This window comes from Musca vetustissima, unplaced genomic scaffold (assembly GCF_032173495.1).
Source record: "Musca vetustissima isolate MV318-11 ecotype Yass unplaced genomic scaffold, APGP_CSIRO_Mvet_v1 utg45533, whole genome shotgun sequence".
Lineage (NCBI taxonomy): Eukaryota > Metazoa > Arthropoda > Insecta > Diptera > Muscidae > Musca > Musca vetustissima.
In genome coordinates this window covers 3076-25199 of record NW_026883636.1, presented here as the reverse complement: position 1 = coordinate 25199, position 22124 = coordinate 3076, and the positions used below count along the sequence as shown (strand labels likewise).

The 22124-nt window shown below is 36.3% G+C and overlaps 1 protein-coding gene across 1 annotated transcript in view; it reads right to left on the bottom strand.

Annotated features, from left to right (window-relative positions):
* LOC133330555 (uncharacterized) overlaps window positions 1-17382 on the bottom strand; it is a 38562-nt gene extending 21180 nt beyond the window's left edge. The window contains exon 1 of the mRNA XM_061538991.1: window positions 17298-17382. Coding sequence (XP_061394975.1) covers window positions 17298-17352 — 55 coding nt within the window. The 5' untranslated portion in view covers window positions 17353-17382. The remainder of the gene's footprint in view (window positions 1-17297) is intronic.
* Window positions 17383-22124: the final 4742 nt, after the last annotated feature.

The following is a 22124-nucleotide window of genomic DNA, read 5'->3' as shown; positions in this document are numbered from 1 at the left end:
GCCATAAATGCGACCTGTACTTTGTTTACAATTTAAAATGGACAGACGGACGGACAGACGGACATGCGTAAATCGTCTCAGAAAGTGATTCTATGCATATTCTCAAAAGGAACCATGTGTCTATCTCGTTTCCTTTGACCTGTTACAAACATATGCACAAAGACATAATATCCTGTACCACAGTGAGGTGAAGGGTATACAAATGGTGTTTTAAACGCAACAATAGAATCTTCTGACAGTGAAAATCGTTACCCTCGCCTTTTATCTCAATGTGCGGAAATAAAAAATAAATCAGTGACAGGTGACAAGTCAGGATGAAACATCAATTCTACATTTTGGTCGGCCAACAATGCGCTAGTGTAAGGCGATGACTGAGAGTTCGCATTGTCATGGCGCCCAATGATTCGTATTATCATTTTCTTTGAACTACTCTAGGGCATTGTTGAGCGACCAATATGTAGAATTGATGTTTCATCCTGAGGTGTGGTGTACCATCCGCATGGGTTTTCTATAACTTTTAAAAATCTATAAATCAAAGCTCTTCTGCCGTTGATTAATCCTGACACAATAAATCGGCTATATCTTCAGAGTTGTTGAGATTTTCACTTAAAATTTTAAAGGGACATTCTGGAATTAGTGTAGGTTCGAATTAAATATTAACCGAAAATAAAATTTTTTAAACCTAGAATGGAGGTCCCCTTAGTGTCATTCTATTCTGTATATCTTCCACATCTAACATTCATTATATGCCACAAATAAATTGTGTATTTTTTTATGTTTCAATATAGCAATGCTTATTTATTTTGCAACTACATAAATACGAGATTGACCGCCCAAAGATGTTGTGCCACATATATTTTTTTTGATAAGATTTCACTATGAAGTAGAAGAAGACGACTTATGAAAATAAATATGATAACCACAAAGAAATCAATTTTGATTGGAATTCTTTAAGTCAATACTTACTTGCGGATGATGATATGTCAAATCAATGTCATTCACATTTGCAAAAGTGTGGTTGTTAGTTGTTGTGATTGTATAAATGTATATGGTCACAAAGTCATCAGAATTGCAATAAACATAGAAAAGTGATACATACAAACGCAGCTACATATCTATGTATACATATGTGTAATGCATATAAAATGTTCGGCTGTGGTTTCTTAGGATTGGTATCAGGATAAAAAACGTAGAGGCGAGATATATGAATGAATGAGGGAGACAACAAAAATTCAAATTAAAAAAAAATGTTAGATTGCAGAACAAATCTTTCCACCTGGTAAATCGATTAAAGCTGGGCCTATTATATAACAGCTTTTATTAACATTTTTATTTCCCTATACACTTTCTTTAAGATCCATCTCTTACCCACTCTAATAAATTTGAATTTATGATTTTGTAGGTTTATTTGTGTATCTGTACAAAACTCATTAATAACTACAACAATACATTGTGTATTTTGATTGTTCTCTCGGATTTATTTATTTGTATCTGTGTGTCCGTCTGTCGGTCTCCCTCTAATAACCAGCTTGCGAACGTAGTCAGACCGATAGAATCACACTGAAATGAATGCATGAATGAAATCGGCAATTTTTCTTTATTTCCATTAAATTTATTAAATTTTCACAAACGAAGCAAAATTCGAGAAAAAGAAGAATACTCATCAAAGTTAATCAAACGATTCGCAAACGATAAATATATCAGATGATTTTTACAAGTACATACTGACGACAATTGTGGGTAGAAACAGATGACACAGTGGGTTAGAAAGGGATTTCTTATATCCTCACTAATGTAAGATTGAGGGATTGAGGGAATATTGCCATTACAAAATATTTAGATTTGGATCAGAGATTATATCGATTTTGTCTGTTCATCCGTATCGAGCTTGATATTTTAGGTTGAAGAAAAAGAAATCCATTGTTTTGATATGAACTATAGGACTTCATTTAACATGTTTCGGAATGTTCGATTTGGACCAAATATGCACTGTTTTGTTGTATGATTTGTTTGCATTTTAAAGGCAACTTCATAATCTCATAGAAGTCTTTCTAACTCTTTGCCAAAAAATTATAGATTTTCACAATCCTCCCTAGATACCAATTTTTTTTAAAGATCCTGGTGGAACAAACACCTCTCCTGTTGGCCAATTCTGGCCGTTTCTGGTCAATTGCTATCTTCAGACGGTCCAGTGGTTGACAGTAGAGACCAGAATTCAGCGGTTGGCCATATGGAAGCAACGCATAATAAATAATCCCCTTCCAGTCCCACCAAATGCATAGCAGAACCTTCCTGGTTTGGCCACCGCTTGAGGTCCTTCACGGCTCTTTGATTTTCGCACAGGGTTATCGTATGTAATCCATTTCTCATCTCTAGTCCATTTCTCATCTCTAGATATGGGTCTATCTCATTCCGTTTGGCCAAGGCTTCGCAGATGAAAATTTGATCCATCCTATTTTTTCTGTTAATTTGTGTGGCGCCCAAAAATCAAGCTTCTATTTGAATCCTGCTTTGTGTAAATGGTTTAAAACAGTTGTATGGTCGATTTTTAGGTTCTGAGCGATGTTACGACTGCTAACATGCCGGTCAACTTCGATCATTTCTCTGATTTTATTGACAAATGAATAATGTATTTATTTTTCCTAAACCTAATATTTAAGGATATCGTTTTTTTTAATAGCAATCGAAGATAAAACCGATTAAAAATAGAAACGTCGGATGGCTAGAAAGAAAATTATATATGAGTCCTTTATTTTGAAAGTGGTTTAAGTTCATGTTTTCTTATATTCGAAAACAAAATGTATATCAGAACCTAAAATTGACTTAAACCACTATATCAAAAAAACCAGTGAGCGGAGCAGTATAGTCGGACGGGGCCGACCATACGATACCCTACACAACTACCACGGAACTCTAACTTTCTGCCGACGTTTATTCTGAGCGTGGGCAATATTTCGTGATAGTTGCGCCCTCTTGCCCGATTAAAGATCGACAGCACCTCTTCCTTACACTGACATATTTTCCGAATATTCCCAATATTGAGTACAGCCCTTCTAATTACTTGTCCAGATTCCCTTCACCGTGGATTGTGTTGTGATGTTCGGATTATAATTGTGGCCTATAGATCGTCTAGAAAAAAAAAACATAAAAAATTAAGTTTTCGGTCCACTTCATCCCAAAATTGTTATCTGATCTTCACCAAAAATTATTATATTATAACATTTCAAAGCGATCAGAGCTATATTTCCGCCCTCTAGTGTGGTAAATATATACGCTATAGAATACAAATTTTGTCATTTTTCACACAAAAGTGGTTGTCCATTTGACAAGCATGATTATTCTATGGCCCGATCCCCTTCTCCATGAAAAAATTCGCGGTGTTTGGGCCATAATTGCGGCTTGTGGAGCGACCAGAAAAACCGACAAAAATAAAGTTTTTGGTCCATTTCATCCACTTAATATTAACCGATCTTTTCCAAAAACAATAGGGGTATTCATTGGCCAGAACCCATCCTAATTTCGTGAAGATTGGTCCATAACTGTGGCCTGTATCGTGTTTACAAATTATAATGGACAGACGGACACACATGTCTAGATCGACTCAGCTAGTCGAGATATGACGATCGGTATACTTAAAGGTGGGTCTAGGACCAATATTTCGCGGCGTTACAAACTTTTGGGGCTACACAAAGCTATAATACCCTGACAACATAGTTGTGTAGGGTATAATAAATATTATTCAAAAAAACTCACGTCATTCCAGGCTCAATTTGGTAAGCTGTGTAAAATTTTGTGTCAATCGGACAGATTTTGGGTCTTTGGTACAGTATCGTAAAAACATATGTGGTAGCTATATCTGAACCCATTTTTATCAATTTAAATTGGGTTCATCTTTGGGTCATATAATTGAGCTCTGTCACAATATTTCTATAAAAAATCTACGCTTCGATTCTCACCAACGACGACGACACCTATGGTTCTTGTTCGATTAATATATATATATATAGCATTTCCACATTAAATGAAACCTTTTACAAATTAAATGAACCCTTTTCCAAATTAAATGAACCCTTTTCCAAATTAAATGAAACCTTTTCCAAATTAAATGAAACCTTTTCCAAATTAAATGAAACCTTTTCCACTTGAAATGAAACCTTTTACAAATAGAATGAAACCTTTTCCAATTGAAATGAAACTTTTTCCAAATTAAATGAAACCTTTATTCTTATCTAAGGAAATATAATATTTGCACTAATTTTAAACCAATATTTGAAAATTAAATCAAAGAATATTAACAAATATAGTTGTATGGCTATGTAATTAACATAAATATTCTTTAATTCGGTGTGATTTCATTTAATATCTTTACTACATAAAACTAAATAAATAGTAATACAAACTGGGGTATTTCTTGACATTTTAATAAATAAATATTTAAGAACAAGAATTGAATACCCGGTCCTAAATGCGAAATACATATTTGACTTAATAAATTGTTGATGATAAGGTAACTGCTTATCTTAATGAAGGGGTTCCCGACTTGCAGCTTGTGGGATTTTCAAAACCATGTCCATAACGTTGTTAGAACAATCTTGCCGAGTAAGCTTTTGAATACTTCGCTCGATTACATCAACAATGTTATGTTCCATTGAAACGTCACACAGCTCTTGGACATAATTTTATTTTTGAAAATGCATTTTCGATTGGATTTAGCATGGGAGAATAAGGCGGTAAGAATTTAAGGTTGCATCTTTTGGATTCGATCAAATTTTTTATGTCATGACGCTTGTGTATTTGAGCGTTATTTTCCAACTCTGGATTGATTTTCTCAAAAAAAAATTTCTATAAATAATTTAAATCTGTCTGCATTGACACTGGAATTAGAAACGATTGTGTGATGTACAACTCCCGCGTTGTTTATTGCTGCAATTAAAGTGACATTACGACCTCTGACCGTAGGCAACACAATGTGTTCTCTTGTTCCTTATCTTGAACGGACTTGGGTTCTTCGTATGTGAAGATTAAATCCACACTCATCAATTAATATTAATTTTTCTCCTTGTTGGGGTATCCATTTTGTAAAGTCTTGAGCATATTTTTGTCTCAAGCCTAATGTTCTGGAGTCATTCATTCATTCATTCTATTTCAATAGAGGCCATCTTAAACTTAATTTTTAATTTCCGTAATCCATATTCTATGCAGCTTGTGGAAATATTTATATCATTTTCTCTCAACAGTTTAGTTTTTATGGCTTTGAGGGTAATTCCAGGTTGACTTTCTATATAGAACTCGATCAGACTTAAAACTTATGGTGTCAACAACTTAGTTCTATTTCCTCCACGCTTATTTTCCTTCAATGTTCCAAAATTTTGTTTGTATCTTCTTATTAATGTTTTTGCTGAATTTATTTTTATGCAGGTTAAATTTGCAGCCTCGGTAATGGTTCTCCCCTCTTCATAGAATTTAAATATTAACAATTTCATGACTTTTGTTATTTTGTTATACTGACCCAATTTGTTTCGGGGTCTTGTAGATGTAGCTTCGGTAGGTTCTGGGGCATTTCCACTTGCAATACTTGGCGAGGATATTGATTCTTCCTCAGGTTCCCAATTATCAGAGCTTCCCGAGCTAAAATCAGTTTTAAGTCTGATCGAGTTCTATATAGAAAGTCAGCCTGGAATTACCCTCAAAACCATGAAAACTAAACTGTTGAGAGAAAATGATATAAATATTTCCACAAGCTGCATAGAATATGGATTACGGAAATTAAAAATTACGTTTAAGATGGCCTCTATTGAAATAGAATGAATGACTCCAGAACATTAGGCTTGAGACAAAAATATGCTCAAGACTTTACAAAATGGATACCCCAACAAGGAGAAAAATTAATATTAATTGATGAGTGTGGATTTAATCTTCACATACGAAGAACCCAAGTCCGTTCAAGATAAGGAACAAGAGAACACATTGTGTTGCCTACGGTCAGAGGTCGTAATGTTACTATAATTGCAGCAATAAACAACGCGGGAGTTGTACATCACACAATCGTTTCTAATTCCAGTGTCAATGCAGACAGATTTAAATTATTTATAGAAATTTTTTTTTGAGAAAATCAATCCAGAGTTGGAAAATAACGCTCAAATACACAAGCGACATGACATAAAAAATTTGATCGAATCCAAAAGATGCAACCTTAAATTCTTACCGCCTTATTCTCCAATGCTAAATCCAATCGAAAATGCATTTTCAAAAATAAAATTATGTCCAAGAGCTGTGTGACGTTTCAATGGAACATAACATTGTTGATGTAATCGAGCGAAGTATTCAAAAGCTTACTCGGCAAGATTGTTCTAACAACGTTATGGACATGGTTTTGAAAATCCCACAAGCTGCAAGTCGGGAACCCCTTCATTAAGATAAGCAGTTACCTTATCATCAACAATTTATTAAGTCAAATATGTATTTCGCATTTAGGACCGGGTATTCAATTCTTGTTCTTAAATATTTATTTATTAAAATGTCAAGAAATACCCCAGTTTGTATTACTATTTATTTAGTTTTATGTAGTAAATATATTAAATGAAATCACACCGAATTAAAGAATATTTATGTTAATTACATAGCCATACAACTATATTTGTTAATATTCTTTGATTTAATTTTCAAATATTGGTTTAAAATTAGTGCAAATATTATATTTCCTTAGATAAGAATAAAGGTTTCATTTAATTTGGAAAAAGTTTCATTCTATTTGTAAAAGGTTTCATTTCAATTGGAAAAGGTTTCATTCTATTTGTAAAAGGTTTCATTTCAATTGGAAATGGTTTCATTTAATTTGGAAAAGGTTTCATTTAATTTGGAAAAGGTTTCATTTAATTTGGAAAAGGGTTCATTTAATTTGGAAAAGGGTTCATTTAATTTGTAAAAGGTTTCATTTAATGTGGAAATGCTATATATATAAGGAGGGAATTTCGATGTAGGTTTTAGTCCCATTTTTACATCGAAATAGCTGTAATTTGGCATTTGAAATTCCTGGAGCATACAAAATGCTTCTCCACACTGTGGTACAGGCACTGTGGTACGATATAGACACATTGATCCTTTTGAGAATATACATATAATCACTTTCTAAGTCGATTTATACATGTCCTTCCGTCTGTCTGCGTGTCCATGTTAAATTGTAAACAAAGTACAGCTCGCATTTATTATCCGATTTGGATGAAATTTGGTACAGCTCATTAATTTGGCCCAAGGACGAACCCTATTGAAATTTGGAAAAATCGGTTCAAATTTAGATATAGCTCCCATTTAAGGTTAATGGTGCACCAAAGACCCTATATAGCTTTCGATTTGCACGAAATTTGGCACATCGTACTGAATTATCCAGAATGATATGTGTTAAGTTTCGTGCAAATCGGTTCTGATTTAGATATAGCTCCCATATATATTTTCGTCCGATTTAAGGTAAATGGTGCATCAAAGTCGCTATATATCTTTCGATTTGCACCAAATTTGGCATAACGTACCTAATGTAGTCTAGAATGATGTGTGTTAAGTTTCGTGCAAATCGGTTCAGATTTAGATATAGCTCCAATATATATTTTCGTCCGATTTAAGGTAAATGGTGCATTAAAGTCGCTATATATCTTTCGATTTGCACAAAATTTTGCATAGCGTACTGAATTAAGTCTAGAATGATGTGTGTTACGTTTCATGAAAATCGGTTCAAATTTAGATATAGCTCCCTTATACATTTTCGTCCGATTTAATGTAAATTGAGTACCAAAGTCCCTATATATTTTTTAATTTACACGAAATTTGGCATAACGTACCTAATGTAGTCTAGAATGATGTGTGTTAAGTTTCGTGCAAATCGGTTCAGATTTAGATATAGCTCCAATATATATTTTCGTCCGATTTAAGGTAAATGGTGCATTAAAGTCGCTATATATCTTTCGATTTGCACGAAATTTAGCATTGCGTACTGAATTGAGCTTAGAATGATGTGTGTTAAGTTTCGTGAAAATCGGTTCAGATTTAGATATAGCTCCCATATATATTTTCGTCCGATTTTATATAAATGGTGCACCAAAGTCCCTATATATCTTTCGATTTGCAAGAAATTTGGCACAGCGTACGGAATTAAGTCTAGAATGATGTGTGGTAATTTTTGGAAAATCGGTTCAGATTTCGATATAGATCCCATATATATTTTCGTCCGATATAAGGTAAATGGTGCCTCAAAGTCGCTATATATCTTTCGATTTGCACGATATTTGGAATAACGTACTGAAATGAGTCTTGAATGATGAGTGTTAAGTTTCGGAAAAATCGATTCAGATTTAGATATAGCTCTCATATATATTATCGTCCGATTTTATGTAAATGGTGCACTAAAGACCCTATATAGCTTTCGATTTGCACGAAATTTGGTATAGCCTACTTAATTAAGTCTAGAATGATGTGTGTTAAGTTTCGTACAAATCGGTTCAGATTTAGATATAGCTCCCATATATATTTTCGTCCGATTTAAGGTAAATAATGCAGCAAAGACCCTATATAGCTTCCGATTTGCACGAAATTTGACATAGCATACTAAATTAAGTCCATCGGTTCAGATTTAAATATTGCTCCTATATATATTTTCGTCCGATTTCATATTAATGGTGCACCAAAGTCCCTATATATCTTTCGATTTGCACGAAATTTGGCACAGCGTACGGAATTAAGGGAACCCCCCCCATTCTCGATTTTATTTTTTCAAGATTTTCAATGGGCTGGTAAATCAATACCAATGCTTGTTAAGGTTTGTAACTTTGCACATATATAATTGAAGATTTAAAAGAGAAGAAAAATAATTTACAAAAAAATTTTGTTATTGTTTTGTTGTTGTTTTTTGTAATTAAAGAAAAGTCCTTATTTTTGATGGCGGGCATGATAACTCCTCACTGGAACATCGGAATCCGAAAATTCCAACGGTGTTAGAAAGAGTACATGTCTGACTCTCGTATGAACTAGGATTATTGACTTCGCTCTAAAATTAAGAAAATGGTGGCCCTTTGAAAAAATATTTTTGAAAAATCGCGAATTTTTTACCAAAAACCAAGTTAAAAATAAGGAAGATCTTCACCGATTGGCTTTATCCTAGTTCATACGAGAGATATACACTCCCAGAGAAACGTTGCAAAATTTGGAACCGATTGGATTATTAGTTTTTGAGTTATCGTGCCCGCCATTCGCAAAAAAAATTTTAGAGAAAAACGCGTTTAAAGTTTGAGAAGCCCTTCAGCCGTCACTTGATGCTGACACAATAAAACGGATATATCTTCGACAGTTCTTGAGATTTTCACTTCAAATTTTGTAGAGACATTATTTAATCAGTGTAGATTCGAATTATATCAACAAAAATTTTGACCCCGAGAATGGGGGGGGGTCCCCTTAAGTCTAGAATGATGTGTGGTAATTTTTGGAAAATCGGTTCAGATTTCGATATAGCTCCCATATATATTTTCGTCCGATTTAAGGTAAATGGTGCCTCAAAGTCGCTATATATTTTTCGATTTGCACAAAATTTAGCATAGCTTACTAAAATAAGACTAGAATGATGTGTGATAACTTCGTAAAAATCGGTTCAGATTTAGATATAGCTCCCATTATATTTTAATCCGATTTTATGTAAATGATGCACCAAAGACCCAAAGTTAAGGCTTAGTTAACTTAGTCTTCATATAAAGGACCCAGCCTTATTAAGAAATTTTAAAGGGTGGAGTGCAAAAAAAATCGATTATATATATAAAAAATCCTAACTACTTAAATAAATAAAATTCAAACCACAAATTGCTAATTCAGTTTTTTAAACTGGTACATATCGCATTTCGTATACGATTACAATAACATAACCTCAAAAAGTTTGTTTGCTTGTAAATATATGTGTATCTCTGTAAACAAATCGGTTTAAACAAAGTCCATGTACATACTCGTAGATACACACTTGTACATATATTTTTCCTTGAAACAAAGGAAGGCAACAAACAGGACATTTATTTACATGTACATACACACCCGAACTCTAAGTGTGCGTGTGTGTGACTAGCATGTAAAAGCAATAACAACAACGAATAAGACAAAAAATAATTACAACAACAAAACGAAAGTTGGGAAAATAAACCCAAAGTTGGTAAAAGAGAGAAGAAAAAAAAGTTCGCAAACAATGTGGTTGAAAGTGCGTGTGTGTGCATAGGAGAACTGAGAATATGTAAAGGAATTTTTTGGTTATGAAATAAAATCAGAGAAGAAGAACAAATCACTGAAGGACCAAAAACGGCGAAGAATGTTTACATTGTGTGTGAGTTTATTGTATACATACATACAGAGCCATGTCAAGTTATTCATTTTCCTTGGAATAAAAAGCTTTAAGACGTACATACAATAAATTTTTGCATACGTTTAATTTTTTTTGTGTTTTGTATTTTTTTAATTATAAATTAAGGTTTTTTATAAATAGAAGTGGTGTAGTTGTTGTTTCAGTTTATATTTCAGAGATTAAGATTAATAAGATATTCATCATAAATAAAATCAGACACCTAGCTTATTTATAGCTTGATTATCAATAATATTTGACCTTTAAGACCTTTTGGTCCAGACGTGTACCAATGAATATAATAGCATATATGAATCATAGTAGCCCAGATAACACCAGAGATTTCTTATGCAAAAACTAATTGGACATTTTTCCTCAAATCTCTGATGGGATGGACCGACCACCTCAGGAATATCTGCTATTCAATGATTACACACAATTTTACGGTTGAAAGAATTATTAAAACAAATAATAATAAATAAACAAGTAAAAAAGCGTTAAGATCGGCCGGGCCGAACTTTGGATACCCTCCACCATAGATATACTGACAGGTACTAGAAATGAAAATATAGGGAACATACCAAAAATGTTGACCTATACCGACATTTCTAAAAACGGGTTATGTCAACCATAATACAAATTTCAGAAATTTTTAATGGATAATTATACCCTCAGCCTTATGGCTGTCTCATCGAAATATTGGTTCTAGACCCCATGTTTCTTTGGACCAAATACGTTTCAGAAAATTTAGATTTCATTCAAACTTTGCCCATCTTATTATTTCTTCCAAACTTAGTTCAAATTCGAAGATGGGGAATATCGGTCCACTTCTTCTGGAACCTTCACACAGGGGCTAGGCCTAAATGCGTTACGTTCTAATGTTTTATCTCATCCGCATGATGAAATGATTATAACAGAGTCTAACTATTTTAAAAAGGGGGTTATATGGGGACTACCCCAAAAAGGGGGCGAATATTAATAATTTTTGGTAGGGAGATTTGTTACCAAAACGCGCTCACGAACCCCAAAATACCGAAAATTGGGGGTACCCTTATATGGGGGCTATCCGAAAAAAGGGACCTATATTCATAATTTTTTGTGGAGAGATTTAGTACCTATTAAAAACTCAAAATACTATATTACAGCTTATTCGGCGGAAAAATTCGATCAAAATCCACAAAAAAAAAAATGAAAAATAGGACATACCGTTATATGGAGGCTACCAGAAAAAGTGGACCTATATTTATAATTTTTTTGGAGACATTTAGTACCCAATAAGAACTCAGGTTGAAAAACGCGCTTAAGGACCCCAAAATACCGAAAATTGTGAGGTACCCTTATATGGGAGCAATGCCTAAACGTGGATCGATAAAGCCCATCTTCGAACTTGACCTGCCTGCAGACAAAAGACGACTCTATGCAAAATTTTGGCGATATATCTCAATTCGTTTAGATAGAATTCGGCATCACGATATGGGGACTATACCAAAAAACCTTAATAGATAATTAATGCTGGAGGGATTTGACACTCCATTAGAAATTGAAATTAGAGCCACTTCGGTTGAAAAACGACGACCATCGAAAAACGACGACCATCCAAAATACCGAATAATGGGGGGGGGGGGGGTGTACAACCCGGTAACTTGGGACAATATTGATCATTTCTGTGGGAAGATTTTCTACTCAATGATAATCAATAATCGGGCTGGGCCGACCATATGATACCTTTCACCACTTTTAGAGTAATTTGTGTACAATGGGACAAATTAATTTATATCGATTAATATCCTACTTGAAACACGCTATTCGGTATGCCGCACTGTTCAACATTTACTCTCACTCAGACACCCATTCGAATTATATATGGAAGCTATGTCTGCATCTGCAGTCTCAATTTAATGCGTTCGGAAAAATTTCGTGTCAATCGAACAAACATTTGGAGTTTGGTGCACCGTTTACATAAAATCATACTAAAATATCTAAATCTAAATCAGAACCAATTTTCACGAAACTTAGCACACATCAGTCTAAACTTAATTCAGCTCTTTTTGTTATTTGAATTTTGCCTTGTAAGGGCAGTGATCATTTCAAAGTAATTTTAAATTACTTTAAAATTTAAATTACTTTAAAATTACTTTGAAATGATCACTGCCCTTACAAGGCAAAATTCAAATAACACGCTGAGCACGGCTAGGGCTCGAACCTAGGTCCTCGGAGCAACACAATGTTGCCAGACTACATAACGTTCTGAGCCATCAACACACATCCAAAATGGTTGCGCAAAAACATGGACATACCATGGAAGAAATTGTAGGTGTGTGGATTAATTATCCATCGCTACAACAAAAATCTGCTTTGAAAAGGACTGTTCCTGAAATGAAGACAAATGTCGAACTTTGACAAATTTGAATTTAATTCGCATATGTAAGTTTCGCATCAGGGCGGAATAAATACAAGTTATCAACGTACGACATTTGTAAAGCCACATAGCCCAATATGCCTGATGAGCCGCTTAACCAGGTACGTAGGTTCTTCTCCAGGTACGTAGGTTCTTCTCCTGGCTTTCCTTTTCATTGCAAAACTTAGATCATCAAGCTCGACTCGAAAGAGTATAAATAATAAAAAAAAATCTTAATTCAGCTCGCTATGCCAACTTTCGGGCAAATCGAAATATATATTGGGAATTTGGTTAACCATTTACATTATATCGGACGAAATGTGTATATATTTATATATGGGACCTATATCTAAATCTGAACTGATTTTCCGAAACTTAACACACATCGTACTAGACTCAATTCAGTACGCTATGACAAATTTCGGGCAAATCGAAAGATATATAGAGACTTTGGTACACCATTTACATTAAATCGGACGAAAATATATATGGGAGCTATATCTAAATTTGAACCGATTTTTTCAATTTCAATAGGGTTCGTCCTTGGGCCTAATAAATGAGATGTGCCAAATTTCATCCAATTCGGATCATTAATGCGACCTGTACTTTGTTTACAATTGAACATCGACAGAGAGACAAATAGGCGGACGGACATGCATAAATCGACTCAGAAAGTGATTCTATGCATATTCTCAAAAGAATATATATTATTGATCTAAGGGTTTCAGATGCGCTTCCCAATCGAATTGTGTATTTAATATGTTTGGTTCTCATTAGCTGGAAAATCTTCTTATAATGATTTATTTTTAGATACAGCCCCCGCATGTAGTGACCTTTCAATTATATGTAAGTATTTTGATGGTCCTTAAATGGAGAACGCCGCAGGAGATTTGATATGTTATTCCGGATTCATTGATGGCAAAATGCAGAGAATGTTAATAAAGGCCTCTATTTTTAAATATTTTGATGGTCCTAGTCGTGTTTCCCGCCGAAGGGTATGTAACTAACAGGCTATATTCATGACAATCCATATATTTTTCGTCTTTTTGATTTTTTATTTCAATATAGGAAGGGGCAGGATTTTTATTCGTGATTAGGCAGATTAAATAATTTTATTTTCATTTCAAATACACGAATTTCATATTATTTTTCAAAATTCTTGGGATTTTTGCAATTAGCCAGATGGACAGACGAAGGGACATTTTTAAATTGTCTCCAAAGAAACTTGGGTTCTAAAACAGATATTTCGGTGAGGCAAATGTTAATCATTAGCCACGAAGCTGAGGGTATAAACATATTAGTCATAAGTTTTAACTTCGCGAACGTGGGAAACAGAACATGTACAATGGCAGCATCCATCTTCCTAACACGATTAATGTTTGGCAAAAATATTACGAGGTATTAATGTCATTTCGATTTAAAAAAAAAAACCTATTCTAAGAAAAAGTCATTTTGGATGATTCTAGGCCTGGTATGAAGGTGTATGTATTCCGTCAGTATCATTTAGAATGAGCCTATAATGATTTTAAAAGCAATCCAAAGGTCTCTATTAAATTTCAAAGCTCTTTCGTAATTATTCTAATTGGGCGCCATTTCTGATATGAAGGGCTAGACGCGGATCTCAGTCTACAGATCTAGCAATCAATGGCTCAATCAAACCACCCATATCTCACTTTTTCGGAACTTTGATGCCTTCTTCGACGAACGAGCCAATGAAATCTGGCATAATGAACCTAGATGTATGTATGTATCAAGGTCTATCTTGCCGACTCTGTCAACCAAGAGAACAAACTCACTGTTGAAACTGTGTAAAGCTGAATGCTAACGGACGCGTCCCCAGGTTGCGGATAGTGGGAAACCCAACACCATTCGTTGGGTAACTGTGAATAACAAATAAACAGTCGAAGACAATCAGCGGGCTCAGGGGCAGAGTCTCGGAGGAAATGACCGAGTGCCTATGATCCCTGAGCCGACAAGGCGAGAATAGCGTCCCTTTTTTATATCCATCTCAAAGGTCTGGGACAGCACCATCTTAAGTGTCTCCCCTAACGCTGGGGTGTCATGCGACCTCGTGCCTATAAGCGTTCCACGGTTTTCAGTTAGGGTCCCGACTGTATTAGAACGGAGCCTTGTTGATACCTGGGCGCCTCAACAAGTTTTTCAGGCTTAGTTGCCAAGTCCTTACCATGGTAAGAGGCTATGCTATGGTCGACCTCAAACCCTCACTCACAGCACTTCTATGGAGCCATCCTTTAATACCAAATCCCCACCCACAGAACAAAACCAATTTATGCGATTTTTCGACTGATGCTGGTGTGGCTGCCTTGGCACCCTCAGCCTCGAACTCTACAAGGTCAGATATCAATGAACCCCCTCAAGTGTTGACGACCCAAGCCATCCCCCTGGACCTCTCTTTAGCCACCTGTTCTACTCTCGACGAAGTTAATGCAAGCCTGGAGAGGCAGTCGGATCTTCTCCTCAATCTTCTAGAGGAACCAGGGTCCTTCCACCTTAGTCAGGAGAGCATCCCAAATCAGCTCTGGGATGACTCGCCCATGTCGGACGAGGATGACATCATGGAAACTACAGTGATCAGAACTACAGTGATAAACACAGTAGCAACCATGATGTCTGCTCTGAAGCAAGGAGCGTCCTCCCAGTTGCTGACTAGGGAAGTAAACCCTGGCGAGGTTGAGGATCTGGACTCGATATCCACGGCCTGCAGTGATGTCGCGAGACTACTCAGCCAGTTGGCTGTCGAAAGGGATGCTGATGAGAATTCCATCGTTAAGATGGATGACTCATCAGTACCAGTATCTACTAGACACGCCGATGCCAAGGAGATCGCTGCCAAGAAAATGTATCGGAGAGCAGTATACTACTGTAAACGATACATCGGACGGGACAGCGACTCTATCACGGGGAAGGAGTTCCTGTTAATTAAGAGGAACGTCAAACTCATTATGAAGTTCTCTAGGAACTATCCTGATGACATTGAGAGGGACTTCTTGATTGACAGGATCCCCCGACCCAGTACTAGGGCCTGCTCTTCTAAGGAAGAAGAATACCTTCAGCTCTTCCACATAAAGAAAAATACTTGCAGCTCTCCTATACGGAGAATACCTTCAGGTCTTCCACAGGACGAATACCTGCAGTTCTCCTATAGGAAAAATAATACCTTCAGCTCTTCCACAGGATACCTTCAGCTCTTCCACAGGATACCTGCAGTTCTCCTGTAGGAAAAATAATACCTTCAGCTCTTCCTCAGGACGAAAAATACTTGCAGTTCTTTTACAGGAAGAAAAATACTTGCAGAAGAATACCTCCAGCTCACCTAGCTTTTTAACACAATCTTCTAGCATATGACGTAGTCTTCATATAAATGTTCCGAACGTTATAACGAATTTATGTACAATAAATGGTGAGGATATATAAACAGTTCGGCCCGCACAAACTTAACGACATTTTTATCTGTTTAGGGTATAAAAATGCGATGCGTCAAATCTACATCCTATCATATTCGCCTTCAATTTTTTCCTTTTATTTGATTAATTTTTATTCTCATATTCGCCTTCAATTTTTTTCCTTAACTGTTTGCCATATGTGGCGATTCATAATTTGGCGATTTTTCAGCGTATTGACGTTTTTTATTGCCTTCAAATTTGACATCACTGTTTACGCACATATGTACACCAAAAGAAGAAAATCCCCCCTAGTGTATATGTAAAAGTTTGCGAATCCAAAAAATAACGGAAATGATAAGAATTTTGTTGTTGTAACCAAAAAAAGAAGAGCTGCTGCTGAGAGTAAGAAGTTTGGAAGAGAGAAAAAATATTCCTTGCAAAAACAACAACAACAAGAACCATGGCCAGTGATGGTTTGGCGGTGATAATTCTGCAAATTGTGTACCCAAGAACAGTTGGTTTGCTTGGATGGGCTAGGATGTTGTCGTCGTCGTTGTTGTTGTCTGTCTTTTGCAGCTTAGCTTTTTGGCAGTCAAACGGTTTGCTGATGTCTTTGCCTGCCCTTCCCGCTTGTCACTGGTTATCAAGGCAAATAGGATTAAATTTAGGGATTTCCTTTTTGGATTTTCTTTTTTTTATTTTTTGGAGAGGGTGTGAGGGGAGGATTATCTGTGATTTTTTTTTTGGAAGTGTGTCCTCTGTCCCTTTTGTGTGGAAAAAATATTTGAATTTAGCAAAACGATTTATTAAAGTAAACGGTCATTTATTGCGAAAAAATTAAGGACTTTAAGTGTGGGTGAGTGTATGTGTGTATTCCTTGGTCCTATTGTTAGTTAATGGGGAGTAGTTAGTATTGCTGGTGTGCTATGGTAAGGAAGGGGAGTAGGGTCGGACTTCCATAAGCGTTTTTTATTATTATGTAATAACGTAATAACGTTACGATGTTAGGCAAAAGGCTTTATTGTTACCCCATGACCTTTGACTCGAAGTGCAAGGAAGTGAACGCAAACGGATTTGAATTTCAATTTTTGGATTTTCAGTTTAGTTTTTTTTCTTCATCAATGATTGACCTTACCTTGTTGTACGGCTAACATTAGCACCATGACACTGGCAATGATTAGTGACTGCATTTTGGTATGGGTTATGACTCCTTTTTTTGGGGGTTATGAAATTTTTTTAATTTTTTTCAATTAAAATTATTTTTTTTTATTTAAAAATTTTCGTTGATATCTTTCAATTTATTTTTCACAATTTATCTTAATTTCCTCAATATTAATAAATTGTTTTCTTTTTTATGTTCTCAGTACCACTTTTGAAAATTAAATATGGATTTCAAATGGATTTCGTTCGTTTTCGCTGTGATTATTTCAAATACAATTTCAATTCTTTTTTTATTCGCTTCTCTTAACCAAAAAAATCAAACGATTTTGTGTGAATTGTGTTTGTGTGTGTGCGTTCGGTTCCCTTTTTTTCAAACAAATTTCAGTTTGCAATTTTATTTTTTTTTTGTTCTATTGGTTTTTAGAGATTCCAAAATTTCGAGCACCACCGCCGCCGTGACACGCGATGTTAAATGTTCAGATGACAAAGTGAAATTACAAACGAAAATTTTCCCAATTCCAATTCGGGTATAAAATCCCATCTCATGAGACTGAGACTATCACTCATTGACATGCACACTCACACACACTCGTATAGATGAGTATGCCGCACACACAGATACGCACCTGCACCCACTCTCTATTGGTCTTAGAAGAAACAAAAATTCAGATTGTTAGATGCATGGGAATTTTTTTATATTTCCTCTCAAAAAACTGGAGAAGTTCAAAGTGCGAGCGAGAGTGAAGCTTATAATTATTGCGTGCGACATTAATGAATGGAAAGCTTTTGAAAGCTTCTGAACATTTTTTGTTTGGTGTTAGTATATGATATTATTTATATTAGAATATCCCGGTAGGAAATTCGACTAAATTGAGATGAGATGTTTCTTTTAAATAAGCAAGTAAAAATGTAGTTGGGTTCGATCGAACCAAACAAACAAATACGTATATAAATGTCTAATTATAGCCACTTCGATGAGAACAATTGGAAACAATTTTACCAAAAAGGGGGGGGGGGGGGGGGGGGGGGGGGGGGTGGCTTTTATGTGTGACTTTATCAAACTGTGAACATATATAGGTCCAGCAATCCGCTATGCTGAGAAAATTGCGTTATAAATTTAATAATACTGAAAACGGAACGGTACCTTTATGGGGGGGTTATATGAAAGGTCCCGGAATGCAAAATTCCAGCCACTCAAATTAGTAAATGAGAGCTGTATCTGTATATGAACCTATTATGATAATTTTCTATACATATGTATATCATCTTTCAAGAACCCTCTATACCAAATTACAACTATATACTGAACAATACTGAAGATCTTTGGTAGGAAGATTTTCTAACCAATGAAATCCCATAATACTAAGTTACAGCTAATTCGGTAGAAAAACGTGTCCAAAGCAACCCGAATATCGACTAATACGGGGTACAATTATATGTGAACTATTGGCTCAATGTTAATATAATGATAATTCAAAATCAAAATCAGTTCATAAGAACTATAAAAAATGGGTTGAGGCGTCGGGTTAGTTGCCCACACTCGGAAATGGTAGTTAGCAGCACCAGATTCAAGCCTCTCGATATACACAAGGCCACCTGGATTTCTGCTGATCAACCAACGAGAAATCAAATTGACAATGTTGTGATAGACGGAAGGCATTCATCCAGTGTTTTAGACGTTCGATCGATCCGAGATGCGAATATCGATTCGGACCACTACCTTGTAGCAGCCAAGGTTCGTACTCGTCTTAATGTAGCAGCAAAGGTGCGATATAACACAACACGAAAATCGGCGTCGAACACAATAGGTAGCAGAAGCCTACTCTGCTCAACTTACCCACCTACTTGAAGAAATCACTCCTTGTCCCGACAATAATATAGAAGCACAATGGCAAATAATTGTCCACGCCCTACAAACCAAAGACCAACATCAAGGAACCCGTGGTACGATCAGGAGTGTCGTAATGCTACTGATGTGAAAAAACGCAGCGTAGAGGGCAACCCTGCAGTGGCAACACGTAATCTGATGGAGAATTATCGGGAGATAAGGAGAGAGGAGAAACGTATTTTCCGAAAAAAAGAGGAAAGAAAACAAAACGTGAGAGGGGGAGTCAGAACGAAGTCCGGAAATTTTACCAACGAGCACATCCTCTTGTAGAGATGAAGAAGGAAATCTGGTGACAAATACAGACAGCGTGTTGAGGATCTGGACGGAAAAGCTTGTGGTATCAAATAATGGCGATGAAGAAGGTGCTCCAGAACCGGGAGAGGAGAAATGAACTATTCAAGACCGGAGGTCAGATGCTGGACAGGATTGGCTAGAGGAATGCATGCCCAATGTTTGGAACCTCAGCCCAATGTTCGTCGACTATAAGCCGCATTCGACAGCCCTATCCGTTCAGAGGTGTTTAAAGCCATGTCTACGTTCGGCATTCCTGCAAAATTAATGCGGCTATGCAGGAGCCCTTCAATACCGAATGAGGATTCAGACAAGATGACAGTTTGTCGTGGGATCTTTTTAACATACTGCTGGAAAGGTCATACGAGACGCAAAGGTGAACATGTCATCGCCTACGCCGATGACATCGATATAATGGGTCGAACATTGCGAGCGTAACATCCATCTTTGTAAAAATTTAAAAGAAGTCTGCCAAAGTGGGTCTGGCAGGAAATGGCGAGAGAACCAAGCTGATGGTATCAAGACGTCCAGTATACTCGGACCAACTGTTGAATTTTAAAACTACAGCTTCGAGGTAGTGAATGACATCAGTTTAGAAATTTGGAGAAGGATAGTTATGGCCAACAGATGTTACTATGGTCTGAGTAAGCAACTGAAAAGCAATGTCACCTCTCGCTAGGCCAAACTCACGCTCTACAAGTCGCTGATATAACCCGTGCTGTTGTATGGATCTGAAGCATGGGTACTTGCAGGTGAGGCAGCTCAAAAGGCATATAAAAGCGATACAAGTGATGGTCGGGCAGAAGAGGAAGGCCACGAATTCGATGGAAAGATCAAGTAGACGGCCACATCTAGGAAAATGGTCTTCCGAATTGGATGAGATGCGCACAAGACCGATGCCTTGTGGAACAACCGTTCTGTCATAAGCCAGCTATGTAAGTAAGTGATTGTAATTTTGAATTCAGCTTTCTTGCCGGGCGAAAAACATATTTCCCGAAAATATCGATAGGGGTCAATATTTAAATAAAGAAATATTCTGCTGTTGTATGGATCTGAAGCATGGGTACTTGCAGATGAGGCAGCTCTTGGAGTGTTTGAAAGAAATATTCTCCGAATGATCTACGGGCCGACCTGCGTTGACGGTGAATATCGTTGTCGAATGAACCATGAGTTGTACCAGCTATTCCCGGACATCGGCATTGTCAGACGTATCGAGCTGCAGCTACTACGTCGTCTAGGTCATGTTGTGAGAATGGATGAAGATGTCCCAGCTCAAAAGGCATATAAAAGCGATACAAGTGATGGTCGGGCAGAAGAGGAAGGCCACGAATTCGATGGAAAGATCAAGTAGACGGCCACATCTAGGAAAATGGTCTTCCGAATTGGATGAGATGCGCACAAGACCGATGCCTTGTGGAACAACCGTTCTGTCATAAGCCAGCTATGTAAGTAAGTGATTGTAATTTTGAATTCAGCTTTCTTGCAGGTCGAAAAACATATTTCCCGAAAATATCGATAGGGGTCAATATTTAAATAAAGAAATATTCTTTAATAAATCCACGCCCTGGCAATGGTCCCTGAAAAAATATTCTTTAATAAATCCACGCCCTGGCAATGGTCCCTGAAAAAATATTCTTTAATAAATCCACGCCCTGGCTATGGTCACTGAAAAAAATATTCTTTAATAAATCCACGCCCTGGCTATGGTCCCTGAAAAAACATTATTTTATAAATCCACGCCTTGGCTAGTCGGTCCCTAGGACTAGTCGAGGATATACCCTGAGAGTTATCTTTGCATAGAATAATATCTATAAATGTTCTTTTTAGACCTCCTCCTGAGGGCTTTCTATTTAAAAAAGTCCTTCTGCCGAATGCCTATCCCAATGTTTATTACATTCCTATCCCCATCACCACTTCTGCTGTCACAAATATCCCAAAAACTAACTTATGTAACAGAAAGAGAGAATACATAATTTGGAGAAATTTTCCCTCTCATCACTACTACTCTCTTACACAATGATAACAGCTTGTTCTCTGCAAAATACACAAAAACTTCTATAACGTATTTTTTCTTCTTCTTGTTTTTGGTGTCATAGTATACGCAAAAGTTCCGATTTTTTTTTATTGTACCATGGAAAAGCTTTTCCGTTTGCACCACTTCCCTATATTTGAAAATGAAAACCAAACAAAAAAAGAAAAATGTTTAGTATGTCATAGGAACACGTTCGTGTGGCGTTCGTATGTTGTCGTAGTCGTTTTGTATTTCCTTTCAGCTGCTCTCGTCGGTCGTTGTCATTTATGTTTTGATAACCTTTAAAAGTGGAGCGTTTCTATGGTCAATCTTTTTTTTCATAACTGTTATCCTTTTGTCCTTTTTTAAATGTGTTTCTCTTCGGGTGTTTTTTCTCCTTGCCTGGTCAGGCCTTCTGCTCGGCCTACCAAGTCATTGGCCCCCAAACAAGGGGGGTTTTACCATATGTATGTATATTAAGTAGGTATATGTGTTTGCCTTCATGTGAGCTGTAGGGTGTTTGTGTGAGAATGTAAGAGATGTAAATGTCAAACTGACAGTTTTAGGTTTGAATGTATTTGTTTGCTCCCTATGTTTGTGTGAGGAGGATT